This window comes from Capra hircus, chromosome 18 (assembly GCF_001704415.2).
Source record: "Capra hircus breed San Clemente chromosome 18, ASM170441v1, whole genome shotgun sequence".
Lineage (NCBI taxonomy): Eukaryota > Metazoa > Chordata > Mammalia > Artiodactyla > Bovidae > Capra > Capra hircus.
In genome coordinates, this window is record NC_030825.1 from 67,189,434 (window position 1) to 67,205,628 (window position 16,195).

The 16,195-nt window shown below is 61.8% G+C and overlaps 4 protein-coding genes across 4 annotated transcripts in view; 2 read left to right on the forward strand and 2 right to left on the reverse strand.

Annotated features, from left to right (window-relative positions):
- Nucleotides 1,597-7,891, forward strand: TRIM28 (tripartite motif containing 28). The gene is made up of 17 exons (XM_005693071.3): nucleotides 1,597-2,234; nucleotides 2,566-2,678; nucleotides 2,889-3,021; nucleotides 4,662-4,797; nucleotides 4,875-4,991; nucleotides 5,076-5,190; nucleotides 5,350-5,496; nucleotides 5,600-5,714; nucleotides 5,791-5,897; nucleotides 5,986-6,022; nucleotides 6,104-6,149; nucleotides 6,232-6,484; nucleotides 6,571-6,890; nucleotides 6,968-7,091; nucleotides 7,169-7,255; nucleotides 7,334-7,471; nucleotides 7,559-7,891. Exons 1-17 carry the CDS (start codon nucleotides 1,886-1,888, stop codon nucleotides 7,733-7,735), a joined length of 2,514 nt encoding a protein of 837 aa, XP_005693128.3. The 5' UTR covers nucleotides 1,597-1,885; the 3' UTR covers nucleotides 7,736-7,891.
- On the reverse strand, nucleotides 8,418-11,425 carry CHMP2A (charged multivesicular body protein 2A). Its single transcript, XM_018063554.1, has 6 exons — nucleotides 11,022-11,425; nucleotides 10,116-10,329; nucleotides 9,111-9,290; nucleotides 8,880-9,010; nucleotides 8,737-8,798; nucleotides 8,418-8,623 (listed from the first exon to the last, which is right to left on the reverse strand). The coding sequence occupies exons 2-6, from the start codon at nucleotides 10,281-10,283 to the stop codon at nucleotides 8,496-8,498; spliced, it is 669 nt and encodes a 222-aa protein (XP_017919043.1). The 5' UTR covers nucleotides 10,284-10,329; nucleotides 11,022-11,425; the 3' UTR covers nucleotides 8,418-8,495.
- UBE2M (ubiquitin conjugating enzyme E2 M) lies at nucleotides 11,727-14,977 on the reverse strand. Its single transcript, XM_018063555.1, has 6 exons — nucleotides 14,304-14,977; nucleotides 13,085-13,179; nucleotides 12,929-12,967; nucleotides 12,713-12,816; nucleotides 12,343-12,406; nucleotides 11,727-12,248 (listed from the first exon to the last, which is right to left on the reverse strand). The coding sequence occupies exons 1-6, from the start codon at nucleotides 14,410-14,412 to the stop codon at nucleotides 12,108-12,110; spliced, it is 552 nt and encodes a 183-aa protein (XP_017919044.1). The 5' UTR covers nucleotides 14,413-14,977; the 3' UTR covers nucleotides 11,727-12,107.
- The window catches only part of LOC102173964, a 30,289-nt gene continuing 29,631 nt past the window's right edge, over nucleotides 15,538-16,195 (forward strand). Inside the window, exon 1 of the mRNA XM_018063521.1 lies at nucleotides 15,538-15,636. The gene's annotated coding sequence lies outside the window, so the exon portion shown is untranslated. The remainder of the gene's footprint in view (nucleotides 15,637-16,195) is intronic.

A 16,195-nucleotide genomic window follows, 5' to 3' on the forward strand; every position in this document is an offset into this window, starting at 1 on the left:
ACCCCACGCAACCGGGTGATTTTGGGGCCCAGCACACAGTGCTGGATTGGGGTCATGGAAAGTGCTTAGCAAATAATTACTAAAAGATTCCGCGCCTCAGGCAGCTCACGCGAGCCACCAACTTTCCTTCTCCCTCTTCCTAGGAGGGAAGCGGGGTCTGGGGCCCAGGCCGCGGGGGGAGGGCAAGGCCCGCGACGGGGGAGGGGCGGGCGCTGCAGCGGGCGGGCGGGGCGGGGCGGGGCGGGGCCGGGCCGGGATTGGGGGCCGCGCCCGAGCTGAAACAAAGGCCGGCGCCTAGACAAAGCCCCGCGGCCCCCAGCCCCTGCGGGGGCCAAAGATCCCGGTGGCCGGGCCGCGCGGGAGGCACCTCTGGCGCCGCCTCCGCGTGCGGGCTCCTGGGGGTCCGGGTCGGGGAGGCCGCGCCCCGCTCCGCTGGAGCTTTTGCGGAGTCGGGTCGGGGGACTGGACGTGACGGCCCTTCAGGCTCTCTGCGTCCTCACAGAGGAGCCGCCGAGCCTCCTCCCGGACTGGAGGCCGCAGGGCCGGGAGCCCCGCGCAGGGACGGAGGCCCACCCCAGGCACAGCTCCAGGGCGCCCGTGCCTCCGGTTTTCTCTGCCCGGTGACTCCAGACAGATCACCTGCCGGCGACCTTGCTTTCCTCTCAGGACCCCTCCTCCCTCAGCTCCAGCCGCAGTCCCTGCTCCCTTGCCTGCGCGGCCCGACAGGGGACCCCAACAGATTCCGCCCCACCCCCAGGATTCCCCGCCCAGACTCCGCTTCTGACAGGATTCTCACAGAAAGACCGTGTTTGTCTCCACTAAGATTCCTCCTCCAGGCCTAGCTTCCCCCACCTGACAGAACTCTCCCAGACACTGCTTCCTCAGACAGGCATACCCGCCTCCCACGCAGATCCTGCTCCCGGCTGAGGCAGGCCTACCCGCCCTACAGATCCTGTCTCCATCCTCGGATGGACCTCCCCACAGACTCCGCTCCCCTCTTCAGCCCGCCCACCCGGAGAGTGTTAAAGCCAGCGCAGTGGCTGGCTAAAAGGTGGCCAGGGGAGCTTGGGGGCCAGGCGGAATTTCAGTTTCGCTGCTCTGAGCCCCTTGGGAGCTAGCTGACTTAGGTTTCAGTGTTTCTCACGTTAAACAATAAAAAGGCTAGAAGGCCAGTAAGCAGCCCGGCCACGGGGTGGGGACGCTTGGCCTCTCCGCCCGGGTCAGCATCTCCCCTAGGTCTCGACCCCGCCCCCTCCCGAGAGCGCCCGGTGACGTAGCTGCGGGCCATCTCTCCGGACGGCCGAGAGGCGGCCCAGGCGGGGGCCGACCACGTGCGCGCCTGCGCAGCAAGCGGCCTGGAGCGGGCACTATAGTAGCGGGCACGCGCCCGGCCGGCGGGTCAGGCTGCGGCGGCTGAGAGGCGGATGCCCAGCCCCTTCCTCAGGAGAGGCGCTGCGATGGGTGGCGGCGGCCCGGGGCCGCGCGTGCGTACTCGCGGCCTCGCGCGCTCCGACCCCGCCTCCGGGCCTGAGGCACCCAACGCGCGTGCGCGACGGCGTCGGCGCCAGTTATTTCTGTCCCGCCCCCCGACAGTGGCTCTTTCTGCGAGCGGGCGCGCGGGCGAGCGGTTGTGAGCGTGCCGTGTGGTGCTGATCTGAGCAGCCGCTGAGGCGGCGGCGCAGGCGGCGGCGGCGGCGGGAGAGCGGGCAGCGGCCGGGTGAGCCTCGGTAGCGCCCCGCGCGCAGCGGGCGGCGCCCCAGGCTTTGCCTGGCGGCGCTAGGCCTCGCGGCTGCAGCGGCCCAGCCGTTGGCTGCAAGCGCGTTTGCGCCTGCGTGGCGGGCCCCGCGCCCCTCCTCCCTCCTTGGGCGCCCCCGGCGGCGTGTGAATGGCGGCTTCGGCTGCGGCGGCCTCGGCGGCGGCGGCGGCCGCCTCCGGCAGCCCGGGCCCGAGTGAGGGCTCGGCGGGCGCCGAGAAGCGCGCCGCCGCCTCCTCGGCCGCGGGCTCCGCGTCGGCCTCGGCGGCGGCATCCGCCTCGGCGTCGTCACCCGCGGGGGGCGGCGGCGAGGCGCTGGAACTGTTGGAGCACTGCGGCGTGTGTCGGGAGCGCCTGCGGCCGGAGAGGGAACCGCGCCTGCTACCTTGCCTGCACTCGGCCTGCAGCGCCTGCCTCGGGCCCCCGGCGCCGGCATCCGCCAACAGCTCGGGGGATGGAAGTGCAGCGGGCGACGGTTCTGGTGAGTGCGGTCGGACCGGGGGCGGCCCCTCCCCCATCCTGCAGCCAAGGTTCGGAGGAAGCTCGGCTATTGGGGGTCTGTCCCCAACGTCACAATGGCAGGGGTCATCTGGGTGAGAGGGTCGGGACCGGACAGTGGCCAAAACGGGTGCGGGCTGTGGGTCTCTTATTCGGATGGGGCGACTGTTTCAAGTTAGGCCAAAGAAGGGTTTGATTGCTTCTCCCGGAGCGGAGGGTTGGCCTAGCATGGGGTGGAAGTTGGTCCCTGTGGAGGATGGGATCGCAGTCTGGATGTGAATATGCGTGGTCTTGTTTTCCCCTGTTCTTCGCAGTGGTGGACTGTCCAGTGTGTAAGCAGCAATGTTTCTCCAAAGATATCGTGGAGAATTATTTCATGCGAGACTGTGGCGGTAAGGCCGCCACGGATTCCCAGGATGCGAATCAGGTATGTGTTGCCCAAGCAATCCTTGGAAGGCCTCTGGACGTGGGTAGGAGTCTGCAGCGCAGAGCACAGTACCAGCTCCAGGCTTCACTACGGCTTTAGCAGATTGTTTAGGCTAAGTAAAGGCATCATCTTACCAGGTTGTATTTTCTGGGTCTGAATGCAGATGTGTCTGGTGGTGCTGTCTCTTCTGACTCTGCCTTTGCTCAGCAGTGCTGCACTAGCTGTGAGGATAATGCCCCAGCCACCAGTTACTGTGTGGAGTGCTCTGAGCCGCTCTGTGAGACGTGTGTGGAGGCGCACCAGCGGGTGAAGTACACCAAGGACCACACCGTGCGCTCCACTGGTACGCAACACGGAGGGGTTGCCTTGATTCTTCCCTGCATGTTTTTCCAGCTGCTTTTGATGCTGGTTGCAGATGGCGGTGGAGTGGCAGGGAATTTTTGATGGAGTACCAATTGAAAGGCCTGAGAGCAGAATTCAAAAAGGGGGGAGGCTGGTCCTCTGGTGGGTTGCCTCTGCCCGTCCGGATAGAAGGGGAAAAGCCACAGGCCGGAAATGTGTGGAGTGCACAGGGGAATCTCATGCTGCAGTAGAGGGTGTATCGAGGCTTTGAGGGAGCACTTGAGGGAATATGCCTCCAGAGGTGGAACGATCGCATGTACAGATAAGGAAATGCAGGCTGTTGGGGAATGGTGTGAGGGATCTCCTAGGCCTGAGATTCCCTGGAATGTGGTTGAAGGCTCCGTAGGAAAAGTGAGGTCTTTGGGCCCTGTGTCGTCATAAGCCATGAATGTCCTCAGACTGGCACTGACCAGTGAGTGCTGTAAGTGTTCTTATTGTTAGATCACAGATGTTTCACAGTCTTCACTAGTTATCTTCAGACTTTTCTGTGACCGTGATGGCAGTTCTTCGGAGAGGGGCTTGGGCTTGGTTTTTCGGCCAGAACTCCCCATGAATGGTGTTTTGGTAGTCATGCCGTGGCTCCTGCAGCCCAGAGGACAGTTTTGATGGGGAAATCCAGATGGAGGTCATTGCTGTGAGTCATGAGAAGCCTGGAGGGAAGGGCAGGGGTCTCCAAGGGGGTCCTGGGTTCTAAGCAAAGATCAGCGTGCAGGAGGGGGCTGTATTGGGGGCACTGAGATTTGCCTTATTTGTATCTTTGGTGTTTTTATGTCTCAGGCTGGGTCAGTGTAGCATTGAGACGTGATTGGGGAGGAAGGGGCTGGCTGTTCCCAAGCAGTTATCTAATGGCAGCAGATTCTGGGAAGTGGTGGGGGTCACTGTGGTGTATTAGTCTTTGGGGGAGGGTTTTGGCTTTGAGCACTTTCAGATGCTTTTCCCTGTGTTGGGGGCCTGGCCCCTCTCCGAGGGTCCTCCTCTGACATCAAGTTTGTCCAGCCTGAGATGGCTTTGCGAGGCTCCTCGTGGGTTGTTAAGATGGTGTGGCCTCTTTTTACCAGAGAAGAGAGACGAGGTCTCCAGGCGTGGCTCAGGAGGCAAGGGTACCTGGCATGTCTTTAGGTCCTCGTTTGCTTTCTGTCTGAGCCAGAGAGCGCTTGCGTGTGTCTGGATGCCATGGTTGCCAGAGTCCCCTCCCCTGCGGCACAGAGTCTTTCGAGTGGAGGAGAAAGGGAGCCCAGCAGTGGGGGCTGCAGAGGCGGAGGAGCTCTCCAGTGTCTGCTTGGAGGAGTTTTCAGTAGAGGGAGCAGTGGGGTGGTCGTCAGAGGCCATCGTCCTTTCACTTTCAAGTTGTCAGTCCCAGAAGCTGAAAGAAGGGGAGTGCGGATCTCTTGGTCAAGATAAGGGCAGAGGGTGTTCAGAGCAAGGGTTTGGGCCCTTCCCTTTCCACTGCTGTAGGCCCTCTGCGTTTTTTAGCAGCTAAGCCAGGGCTGCAGGACAGACAGGATGTGAGGCCCCGGTCTGTCTGCTCCTTGAGTTGAGGTGGTGAGGCCCAGCTCCTGCTTCATAGACCCCATTCCTCAGGGCCGGCCAAGTCGAGGGACGGTGAGCGCACTGTGTATTGCAATGTGCACAAGCACGAGCCCCTTGTGCTGTTCTGCGAGAGCTGCGACACCCTCACCTGCCGGGATTGCCAGCTCAACGCCCACAAAGACCACCAGTGAGTCCTGAGGCATGGCGGGTGGGTGCTGCCCATTCCCATGCTGGGCGCCCGGGCCCACCTCTGTCCGCCCTCAGGTACCAGTTCCTGGAGGATGCAGTGAGAAACCAGCGCAAGCTCCTGGCCTCATTGGTGAAACGCCTCGGGGACAAGCATGCAACACTGCAGAAGAACACCAAGGAGGTTCGCAGCTCGTAAGTGTGGAGGCCAGTGTGACGGGGCAGGTCTTAGGGTGAGCACCTGCCTGACTGGCCCTGATCTCACCCTCTGCCCCCCAGGATCCGCCAGGTGTCCGATGTACAGAAGCGCGTGCAGGTGGACGTTAAGATGGCCATCCTGCAGATAATGAAGGAACTGAACAAGCGGGGCCGCGTGCTGGTCAACGATGCCCAGGTACTTCCTGTGTGGTGCTTGTCTGCTGACAGCTTGCCCTAGCTCTGGTAGCGTCCTGGGGGTTTGGCTCCCTCTGCTGGCCGCTGATGCCATCCTTGGGTGGGGAGAGGCTCTTCTAGTGCCATTTCCTCCCTGACCTCTCCTGCTCTCCACCTGCAGAAGGTAACCGAGGGGCAGCAGGAGCGCCTGGAACGGCAGCACTGGACCATGACCAAGATCCAGAAGCACCAGGAACACATCTTGCGTTTTGCCTCGTGGGCTCTGGAGAGTGATAACAACACGGCTCTGCTGCTCTCCAAGAAGCTGGTGTGTGCTGGTGGGCACCCAGTCAGTGGGTTCTGGGTCGGCACCTCCCAAGGCCCTGGAGTGCTGTCCTCTGCCTCTGTGCTCATGTACCGCCCTCCCCCAGATCTACTTCCAGCTGCACCGGGCCCTTAAGATGATTGTGGACCCTGTGGAGCCCCACGGCGAGATGAAATTTCAGTGGGACCTCAACGCCTGGACCAAGAGTGCAGAGGCCTTTGGTGGGTGTTTGTCTTGCTCTCTGAAGCTTGCTCTCCTAGGCAATGTGCCGTAAGCTGTTTTACCTCCTTGCTGCAGGCAAGATTGTTGCAGAGCGTCCTGGAACCAACTCCACAGGCCCGGCACCCATGGCCCCTCCTCGGGCTCCGGGGCCTTTGGGCAAGCAGGGCTCTGGCAGCAGCCAGGTGAGTAAGGGAGGGGGCCGCGGGGGAGGAGAGGGGCCCAAGGCCTGTTGGGGGCCGGCCTACTGAGGTTCACTTGATCTCCCTACAGCCGATGGATGTGCAGGAAGGCTACGGCTTCGGATCAGGTGAGTGGTTTCTGCCCGGTAGGTGGGAGAAATGCAATGTTCTAGGTTCCTCCAACCTGTCTTTTTCTGTGTCCTGAGCAGATGACCCTTACTCGAGTGCTGAGCCCCATGTGTCGGGGGTGAAGCGGTGAGTTTGATTGTCCTTTGGTGCATGTAGGGACAGGGTGGTCATGGGGACAGGGGTGCTCAACGCCAGGCCACACCTACAGGCCCCGCTCAGGTGATGGTGAGGTGAGTGGCCTCATGCGCAAGGTGCCACGGGTGAGCCTCGAACGCCTGGACTTGGATCTCACGGCTGACAGCCAGCCACCAGTCTTCAAGGTCTTCCCAGGCAGCACCACTGAGGATTACAACCTCATCGTCATCGAGCGAGGTGCTGCTGCAGCAGCTGCTGGCCAGCCTGGGACTGCGCCCTCGGGGGTCCCTGGGGCCCCTCCCCTGCCTGGAATGGCCATTGTCAAGGTGAGCCTGCTCTAGGCTACTGTGGCTGGGGAGTGGAGGTCTGTCCCAGCCAGCATTCCACTAAACCAGCCCTCGCCTCCTCGCAGGAGGAAGAAACAGAGGCTGCCATTGGAGCTCCACCTGCTGCCACCGAGGGCCCGGAGACCAAGCCTGTGTTGATGGCCCTGGGGGAGGGCTCTGGTGCAGAGGGTCCCCGCCTGGCTTCACCCAGTGGCAGCACCAGCTCAGGTCTGGAGGTGGTGGCTCCAGAGGGCACCTCAGTCCCAGCTGGTGGCCCAGGTTCCCTGGATGACAGTGCCACCATCTGCCGTGTCTGCCAGAAGCCAGGTGACCTGGTCATGTGCAACCAGTGCGAATTCTGCTTCCACCTGGACTGCCACCTGCCTGCCCTGCAGGATGTGCCAGGGTGCGAGGCTGTGGAGTCTGCAGGGTGGAGGGCTGGGCTGGGTCCTGTGCAGCCCCTCACCTCTCTGTTTCCTCTAGGGAGGAGTGGAGCTGCTCTCTCTGCCACGTGCTGCCTGACCTGAAGGAGGAGGATGGCAGCCTGAACCTGGATGGGGGAGATAGTACGGGAGTGGTGGCCAAGCTCTCACCAGCCAACCAGCAGGTGAGGGGGGACCCATACGCTGGGTTTTCCTGCAGCCCCCAGCTCCCCGCTGACCCTGACATCTGTGTCGTCTACAGAAGTGTGAGCGCGTCCTGCTGGCCCTCTTTTGCCATGAGCCCTGCAGGCCTCTGCACCAGCTGGCTACTGACTCCACCTTCTCCCTGGTGAGTTCTGGGACTTGGGAGGGTGAGAGGTGCAGGGGCTCTTTGGCCTCACCTTCAGCCTGTGGCCCCTGCCTGCAGGATCAGCCTGGTGGCACCCTGGACTTGACCCTTATCCGAGCCCGCCTCCAGGAGAAGCTGTCACCCCCCTACAGCTCCCCCCAGGAGTTTGCCCAGGATGTGGGCCGCATGTTTAAGCAGTTCAACAAGCTGACTGAGGTGAGCCTGTGGGGGGATGGGGGTGAGTTGGAGGAGGGGAGGCTGTGGGGCAGAGGTAGGACCCATCCATTGTAATCTGCCTGGCAGGACAAGGCCGACGTGCAGTCCATCATTGGCCTGCAGCGCTTCTTTGAGACCCGCATGAATGAGGCCTTCGGGGACACCAAGTTCTCCGCTGTGCTGGTGGAGCCCCCGCCGCTGAGCCTGCCTGGTGCTGGCCTGAGTGCCCAGGACCTGTCCAGTGGCCCTGGTGAGGGCCCCTGAGCCAGCCCAGCTTGGCTCTGTTCTATGTCCTGTCACTCCTCCCCTCTCCTTTCTCCTCGCTCCGGTGGCCTGGCTCCCACTCCTTGGTGGCCCGTACCCCAGTCCCTCACGATATGGTTTTTACTTCTGTGGATTTAATAAAAACTTCACCAATTACTCAGGCCTTGGTTGGTGGGGACAGTGGTCCTGGGCCTGCCATCAGTCCCTCACCGAAGCCCTCTTGCTGAATGGGGTGGGGCACGTCTTTAGCCATCTGGTGTCTGGGGAGGGTTACATTGTGGGCAGGCAGGGGGAATCCCCAGGTGCGTGCTGCATCCTGGACTGGGGCAGAACATTTCTTATAACCAGACAGGGTATCACAGTGAGCTGGGTGGGCTGAGACTTCCACTGGGCTAATAAAAGTAGGACACTGTCTCCCTGGGGTATAGGCCTGGCCTCCTGGAATTATACCAAGAGATCTGGGGGAACCTACCATCTTTGGGGGTGCTACCCTTGAGGCTGAGGCAGGAGGGGTGCTGTGCCAGTGTTTGCAGCTCACCGTCACCTCCTGAGGACCTGGTAGGCTTGCCCAGATGAAACCATTCCAGCCCTCCATCCCACACCCTGACTGACGGGCACATTACCAAGCCTCCTGAGTGACTTCCTAACCTCATGTCAGGCCAGTCGCACAGGCCCAGAACTAGTGTCCAACTTCTTTTATTACAGAAGGTACAATGAAAATGCCATGCCATCCACTGGCTCCCTGGGGAAGCACAGGCAGTCAGTCCCTTCGAAGGTTCTTGAGCCTCTCCTCCAGGTCTGCGTCTGCGTCCACCAGGGCAGAGGCTGCAGCCTCTGCTTTCTTTCCACTGGCAGCCACACTGAGGGAGCCTCCAGTGGAAGGGAGGTCTGCAGAGAGGGGGGGTTAGGAAGAGCGCCCATGCAGAAGGGAGTAATGCAGGGAGAGGGAGATGGTGGCTGGGTCACAGGGTTAACATAGGCCCCAAGGTGTAAACACTCACTTGACAGCTCATCTGTCAGGCTCAACCCCAGTTCGTCCAGGACCTGGGCTACAACAGCATCACTAGATAACCAGGAAAAGCTTATGAGGATCAGGGGCAGAGCCAGGCATCCCTCCCCACCCTCCCGCTAGCCGTCTCCGAACCTCTCCTCTTCATCGTCCTCGTCCCCCATGGCGTCATCGATGGCGTCATTCATCATCTCCTCCTTCATGTCCATGATCTCTGCCTGCCGCTCAAACTCCATCATGATCTTCTGGATCTGGGGTAACTTCAGCTGAAAGGGGGAGGAGGGTGAGTCTGGGCCTGAGGTCTGTGGCTGCGGGGGGGGGGGGGGGGTGGGGGGACGGGGGGATGGGTGATGGAGAGAGGCGAACCTGTCTGTTCATGGTGCCCATGGCTTTGGTGACACCCTTCATGGCTTGTGCCATTGAGTTGTTAGACTTGAGTGTTTGGATCTTGAGGGACACAGCCTGGATGTTGGCCCGCATCAATACAAACTTCCGGACGTACCGCCTGGTGCGCACCAGGTCTTTCGCCATGATCCGAACCGCGTCCTGAGGAGGGGACAGAGGACAGGGAGCGAGCCTTGGGGGTGTGCTCACTGAGGCCTTCAGGGGCTCCTAGGGACCTGCCCCAGTGCTCACTGCTACCCCCTACCCACATGTGTCTTGGGTCACCACTACACAGATCCCTCTGTAGGCTTTTCACCTCTGGTCCAGGAATCCAGAAGAAAAGCAGGGCCCACCCTTGAGGAATCTTTTTTTCTTCCATGTCCAGTCAACACTCATTCCTGAATTTCAATCCTGGCCAAAGAAAGAGGATCTCCCCCTCCACCTCACAGGCCGTGCTCACCTCAAGAACCAAATACTGATTTACATACAAGCTCAGCTATGACTTCCTCCCCAAAGCTCCTCCTTGCTTTGCTCATCCCAGGAAATGGCACCTCCTCAAACAAGCTGCTCAGGCCAAAACTCAGCCATCTCTTGCTAGTTTGCCCTCAGGGAAAATGGATCCCATGCCACATCTATTGAAGTAACTACTTCAACTCGGCCCTCAGCTCCCACTGTTGCCCGTGATTCTAAGTGGTCTGGCATGGACTACTCCTGAGTTTCCCTATCACTCCCTCACCAAACATGTGCTGTTCTGACACACTTGGCACTTGGCTCTTCGCAGGGTCGCTCTCGATTTCTCAAGGCTCTAATATCAACTCCACAGAGGCAGCAGTTTTGGACTCTGAAACTAAGGAAAGCCTCACTTGAACCCTTCACTCCATTTCCCTAGAACACACATCCTGTTTTGTCCTGTTTGCTGCAGCCCCAGGTTCTGACCAAGCGACAGCACCTGGCCTGGAGTCCCAGCTTGTTCCCAATCAAGCTTACCATCTGGCCCTGCTTGGCCATTTTCTTGATGTCCGCGATGATTTTCTTCTCCTGGGTCTCGAGCTTCTGTCGCTCACGGTCCAGCTCTCGCATGGCCCGGTTCAGGGCGCGCTGGTTCTGCCGCAGCAGCTCCTCTGGCGTCTTGCGCCGCCCAAACAACAGGTCCATGGCAGCAGGAGCCTACCAGTAAGCCTGGGGCTAGCGTGAAACCTGGCTGTAGGGTGGTGTGAGGCACAGCTGGGGTCACATTGTGTATGGGCGGGGACAGACGAGGACTCACAAAAAGGAAAAGGGTGAGCAGGGAGAAAACAAAGGAGAAAGAGTGGAGCCTGGAACTTGGGGAACCCCAGCAACCCCAGCTCCTCTTACTCCACAGTGCCCCTACAGAGGTCCTGGGCTTCAATCTCCTCCTGACTCTGGGATGAGACCCTAGAATGTCCAATGGACCTAAGCTGGAGGTGACCATGTGTGGATACAGCAGGGGGACGGGCGCGGGGAGAGGGGGCTCGAAACCCGGAGCGCCAGGGAAAGGCCAGTTGACAGGGTCCCTAACATGAGGAGCTGGAGGCCGCAAGTGCTACAGACAGGGTCGATGTGGGGGCTCCGAAGCTGACAGCCAGTGGATGGCATTCAGTTTAGGGCGGGGGTCTTAAATGCTGAGGGAATCTGGATGCGGAGAATAAGGCTGGGGGATGTTGGGGACTCCTGTACAGAGGGCGGGATTTTAGGTGATGGCGTGCCTTGTTCACCCAGGAAACTCTTGGGGGCTTTCGGGGTCTTGAGCACCGAAAGCAAAACAGCATGGGGACCCAGGAGATAAGGGAGGGCCCCAGGAAGGGGCGAGGCCCTCGAACACCGCCGCCCACGCGCCCACCCAGGGCCCGCGCCCCAGTAGGGGCGACTCACCGGAGTTGGGATGGGGACTCGCTTCCGTTTCCGGGTCACGCTCCTCTCATCCAGAGCCCTGGAGCGCCCACCAACGACAGCCCCTCTGTTCTGTCGCCTCGGCCGTCACCGCCGTTTCCGGATTAAACCACCTGACGTCACACGCCCCTCTGGCGCCCGGAATGCTGGGCGGAGCCAACAGCGCGCGTGCGCACGCGCCGAGGACCGTGCCGGCCACAAGCGCATGCGCAGCATTTTCCGTCTCGCTGCCGCAAGCTTGGTGTTCCGTAGGTTCAAGTCCAGCCTAAGGGAGCTGAGCCCCGTGGGCTTGATGCCCTTTCGGGCGCCTTCCTTCCAGCCACCCGGCGGTCCTTCACCCCACCACGTCACCCACTGTAGAGCTCTGCTCATCTGAGGGACCCAGAACTCGCGCTGATGTTTCCGAACCTCAGGTACCCAGTGGCACCAGGCAGTTTTCCTCCTCCGGTAGGACGGCAGAGCAGCAGACGGTGCGGACTTAGCCCCTGTGCCGGCTCACTGGCCGGGAAGCCAGTGGTCACTGGATCCTGCCCCTCCCTTGTCCCAGAATGGGATTCATCTCATCCAGCCTGAGGGGGAGTCCCCTCATACCACCTGTGAGCACACAACTCCCACCACTCTTGCTGCAGGAGCTCTGGCGGCCATCACCTGCCCCTCCCACCCCACAAAAGGAAGAGGCGGAGGCCATGCAGTAACATTCCCCTTTAATAGCCTGGTGGGACCTCCAGTGGTGGAGGGGTGGGGTGCCGGGTCCCCAGCCACCCAGTCCCCAAGGCCACCCACCCCAGAGCCCAGAGTAGGGGGTGGGGCTGGACAGCACCCAGCGGGGGGCTAGACAAGCCAATTCATTTCCCATCGCTGAGCGGGTCGGGGGAGGCAGCGCCGACCTTAATCACATGGTGGTTTAAAAAAAAAAAAACTAGGAGCGGGTAGCAGGGAGGGGTGGCCGGCCAGGGCATGGGATTCCCCCACCGGCCGCCCCATTGTCCCCCCACCTGTGGCCCCCAATAAATATCTGCAGGGGACGCCGGGGCTGGTGGCCCTGGCAGGGGTGGGTATGCGCCAGCCCTATTTCAGGCAGCGCTCGAAGTAGGTGGAGCCGATATAACCACCCCGCATGGAGCGCTGCACATTCTGCTCAAACAGCCTCCGGTTGTTCTGCAGGACCTCGGCGGCTTCCTTGTTCAGTGGGTCTTCAGGGTTGGGCTCCTGTGGCCGGTATGGGAGGGGCAGGAGGTCAACAAGCCCAGAAGTCAGAGGGCCAACCTCCCCCAGACGCCCTCCCACCCCCACCCCTACTCACCAAGAAGAGATACTGCAAGCCATAAATTATGGAGTTTATCGTAAGGACTGGCTTCCAGTCCTCTCTGTGGGCAGAGAGCATCATGATAGGGGCTGGTGAGCGGGCAGCCACCACAGGCCCTGCTGGGACCAGACAGGTCAGGCCCAGGGCATGGGACAGCACGGTCGGGAAATGCTAGCGGGAGGGTGCAGAGAAGCACAGGCCAGAAAGCCAAGGTCAAGCCATGAGGAAGAAAACGCAGAGCTGAAGAGACAGAGGGACACACAGACCACAAGGGGGAGGGAAGGGAAAGAGACTGGTATAGTGCAAGGTCACGAAGGGAGCCTGGCAGGCAGGGCTGGGCAGCGTAGTGGAGGGCCAGTGCCCTCACCTGAGGATGTTGAGGCAGACGTTGCCCTCGAGGTCAATGTTGGGGTGATAAACCATCGTCTCACACTTCACCTTGGGGGGGTCATGCGGGTAACCCTGGCCCACCTGGCTCCAGGAGAAGAGAGGGCAAGTGGATAGGTGCACAGCAGTGCCTGGCTGGGGCCTCAGCTGTTGCTTCCTCAGCCCAGGGAGCCACCCCTGCACACCTGAGACTCACCTTAAAACTGAACACAAACTTCCCGCTCTTGTAGAAGCCCTGTGAAGGAAGAGGAGAGGAGTCAGAACCCCACTCTGCAAGGCCCGGCAGGTGAACCAGCCAACTTGAGGTGGTGTCACCTGCCGTGCCTGAGAATCCAGTTAAGCGTGCCCTCACCTCATCAGGACAGATAACCAGCTTGAAGTTGAGGAGGTCGTCTGGATCTGAGAAACTGATGTCACACGTCTTGGGCAGATTCAGCTCGTTTATGTCTGGGTTTTCACAGCAGAGAAGGGAAATAGGCCAGGAAAGGGGGAGATAGGGGGTGCTCAGAGCAGGTGCCAGCAAAGCCTCCATAACCTCTACCCAGGACCCCAGTTCTGTCCTGGGCAGTGGGCCACCCCCCCCCCGCCCCTGCTCCTTCTGCTCCTCGTCTCCAGGCAGACTCTTCCGTATCTACGGAACACTGCAGATATGCTGGAACTCCTGGGGGGCAAGCTCTAACTCTTCTGAATCCAGTTGTAAGTCCCCCAGCCCAGCTCCTACATGTTCCCACTCCTGTGTGTCCCACCCCAAATCCAGCATCCTGACCGCGACCTCCGCTTTCTAGAGGAGTCTCTACTTGTCTGCGCAGATGCAAGGATCTTATTCCCCTTCCTCACCCTAAATCACCACCACCCCCAGTCCCTGGCCCCCACTGTCCATACACTCCTCTCTGCTTGTCGTCCTAAACTCAGGATCCCATCTGACCTCCAGATCTGTGAGTTCCCAAGCCTCCTACCCTATACTATTCTGAGCATAAGAGTTCCAGCATCTCTAGCAGGATGGTCTAAACCCAATCCTACTCCTATCTCTATAATCTCTGGTACCCAGCATCCCTCCCTCCTCCTGTCACCCCAAACTGACATGTGACTCACCCAGACCCACGACACCCAGGCCCCAGAACCCACTTCACCAGGTCTGACTCTGATTCCCAGTGACTCTAGCGTTAATACATTAAATCTCCCACCCCGATCCTCAATCCTCGGCCCCACTGTCCCTATCTCCTCTTCCTGTCTCCCAGGTTCCCGTTTGACCCCCAGACTCTCGAGTTCCCGGTCTCCCTCTTCCGCTGCCACCCTCAGATTCTCGGTCCCTAGTATCAGACTCCTAGCTTTCCGAACACGCTCAGTGCCCCCTGCTCGGTCCCCCTACCTCCGACCACTTTGGTGATTATATTACCCCATCCCCGGCCCCTCGGCCCCCAGGCCCTGCTCTCCGATCCCCACATCCGCGGCCTCCCCGTTTCTGACACCTTTGACCCCTGGCAGCCGCATTACTCCACACCTGACTCCCGTATCACCCGGAGCCAGGCTCTGACCTCCGACCTCCACTCCCATCCCCCGACTCCCCTTACCCTTCTGGATCCGCAGCTGCGCCGCCGACGCCTTCTTGCTGCTGCCCTTGGTGCCGCCCGCCGACTCCTCCTCCTTCTTCTGCTGCTTCAGCGAGAACAGCTTGATCATCCTGCCGCCGCCGCCGCTGCCGCCGCTGCGGGGCCCGGGACCCCGGCCACCCGGCCCCCCGCCGCCGCCCGCGCCGCCTCCGCCACTCGGACCCGCCGCCGCGGCCTCTCCGGCTGCTGCCGCCGCCCGCCGGGCCTGCCGCGCTGCTCCGCGCCCACCGCGCGGCCCGCGTCGGCTCCCGTAGTCGGCTCTGGCCTGGCCCGGCGCCTCGGGCCCGCTCGGCGGCGTTCGGGCCCGCTCGGCTGTTCTCGGGCTTACTCGGCCCCGCCCCCACCCGCCGCTCCCTCCTCCCGGCCGTCCGCTCCGGCGTCCTCAGGCTCGGCTGCGGACGCGGGGTCCTCAAGCCGTGTCCCTGGGCCTGGTCACTCGCTCTCTTCGCGAGGGCTCTGCGGCTCGAGGCGGAAGGGGGAGGCGGGGGCTGCGATGGCCGTGCACTAGACAGGAGGGCCGGCTTCCGTGGCAGCAGCGGCTTCGGCGCGGAGGTCCGCAACGGCCTCGGGCGCCCCACCGCTTCGGCTATTTCCGTCGCCTGCCCGCTTCGGCTCTTCCCGCCCGGCCTGCGCTGTGCGCTTGCGCAGCCGCTGCCACCGCCCCACGTTGCTCCGCGCTGGGACTTGGGGATCGGGCTCCTTCGGCTTGGTTCGGGTATTTCCGTTCGTGCAGGCCGGGCCGGTCACTTCCGGGGACGCCCGCGAGTCCAGGGAGGAGGGGGATGGCGGTGTCGCCGCCATATTTAAGTGGGGCAGATGCAGGCCGCCTCACTTGCGGGCCGCCATGCCCACTCGCAGTCGTGCGGACGGCGGCATAGGCGGGCCAAACAAGGGGCTTGACCCCAGGGGCCACAGACGGAGGCAGGGTTAGGGTCAGAGCCTGAGCAAGGCCAGGAGCGTGGCCTAGAGTGCACGACTCAGAACCTTCGGGGTCCCATCTCAGGCTCAGAGAACCCGCTTGCAGAGTTTGGCTGAGGTAAACTAGCAAATAAAACGTGTCAGAGGGTAGTATAACACTGTGGAGGTTTACACGGGCTCACACGCTTGGGGGCAGCCCTCCGCACAGGTCTAGAGTTTGCCCGCAGGCGACCCCCGGCCTTCCGCCGTTTGCGTCCGCGAGGTGGGCGGAGCCAGCCTCCCCTCCAATCACAGCTCAGCGTGCGTTGGAAGGCGCGAGCAGGCGGCGCGGAGCGGCTCTGCGACTTCAGGCTGTCACCAAGGACACCGTCAGGCGGTGAGCGGCGCCACGAGGGCTGGTCGGGGCGGGGGGCCGGGCCCGGGGGGCGGCCGGGGCTCTGCCCCTGAGCCTTCCCGCGACCGAATGAGGCTCCTGCCGCACGACCCATCCCGTCGCTGCGGCGGAGTGCCGCCGTCTTCTGGAGCATAGTGGGAGTAGTCCGGCGGCCCAGTTGGGCCCGCGCTAGTGGTGGGCCATGGCCTCCTCTTGGCTACCCCGGCCCGATCCTCACCCCAGAAAGTAACCTCCACCTTTTCGGGCCGTGATTTGGCGTCCCTGCCGACCCCAGCCTCCTCTCGGGTACCCTCGGCGTCCTTGGGCTCCGTGGTCTCATATCCTAGTCGTGGCTGTTGCAGCCGTTCCCTTTTTCTCCCGCTTGCATTCTCTTTCCGCCATTCCAGAAGCCCCCCTTCAACCCTCTGGTCGTCCTCGCCCCAAACTGCCGGCTTCGTTGATTTCCTTGAGAGCTGTGTGCTGGAGAGGTGCTGGGGTGAGGCTGAGCGATTGGAAGCTGCAGAAAACCTCAGGTTTGGGGCGGATGAGATCGCAACCATCC

What these genes read in the sequence shown, in the direction of transcription:
- TRIM28 (XM_005693071.3), top strand. Translation starts at nt 1,886, where the DNA reads ATGGCGGCTTCGGCTGCGGCGGCCTCGGCGGCGGCGGCGGCCGCCTCC. An exon ending in ATTCCCAGGATGCGAATCAG is followed by an intron (nt 2,679 to 2,888) that starts GTATGTGTTGCC and finishes TTTGCTCAGCAG; the next exon opens with TGCTGCACTAGCTGTGAGGA. An exon ending in CAAGAGTGCAGAGGCCTTTG is followed by an intron (nt 5,715 to 5,790) that starts GTGGGTGTTTGT and finishes TCCTTGCTGCAG; the next exon opens with GCAAGATTGTTGCAGAGCGT.
- CHMP2A (XM_018063554.1), bottom strand. Translation starts at nt 10,283, where the DNA reads ATGGACCTGTTGTTTGGGCGGCGCAAGACGCCAGAGGAGCTGCTGCGG. An exon ending in TGGGCACCATGAACAGACAG is followed by an intron (nt 9,011 to 9,110) that starts GTTCGCCTCTCT and finishes TCCCCCTTTCAG; the next exon opens with CTGAAGTTACCCCAGATCCA. An exon ending in GAGGACGATGAAGAGGAGAG is followed by an intron (nt 8,799 to 8,879) that starts GTTCGGAGACGG and finishes CTGGTTATCTAG; the next exon opens with TGATGCTGTTGTAGCCCAGG.
- UBE2M (XM_018063555.1), bottom strand. Translation starts at nt 14,412, where the DNA reads ATGATCAAGCTGTTCTCGCTGAAGCAGCAGAAGAAGGAGGAGGAGTCG. An exon ending in TGGTTATCTGTCCTGATGAG is followed by an intron (nt 12,968 to 13,084) that starts GTGAGGGCACGC and finishes CTTCCTTCACAG; the next exon opens with GGCTTCTACAAGAGCGGGAA. An exon ending in GCTTGCAGTATCTCTTCTTG is followed by an intron (nt 12,249 to 12,342) that starts GTGAGTAGGGGT and finishes TACCGGCCACAG; the next exon opens with GAGCCCAACCCTGAAGACCC.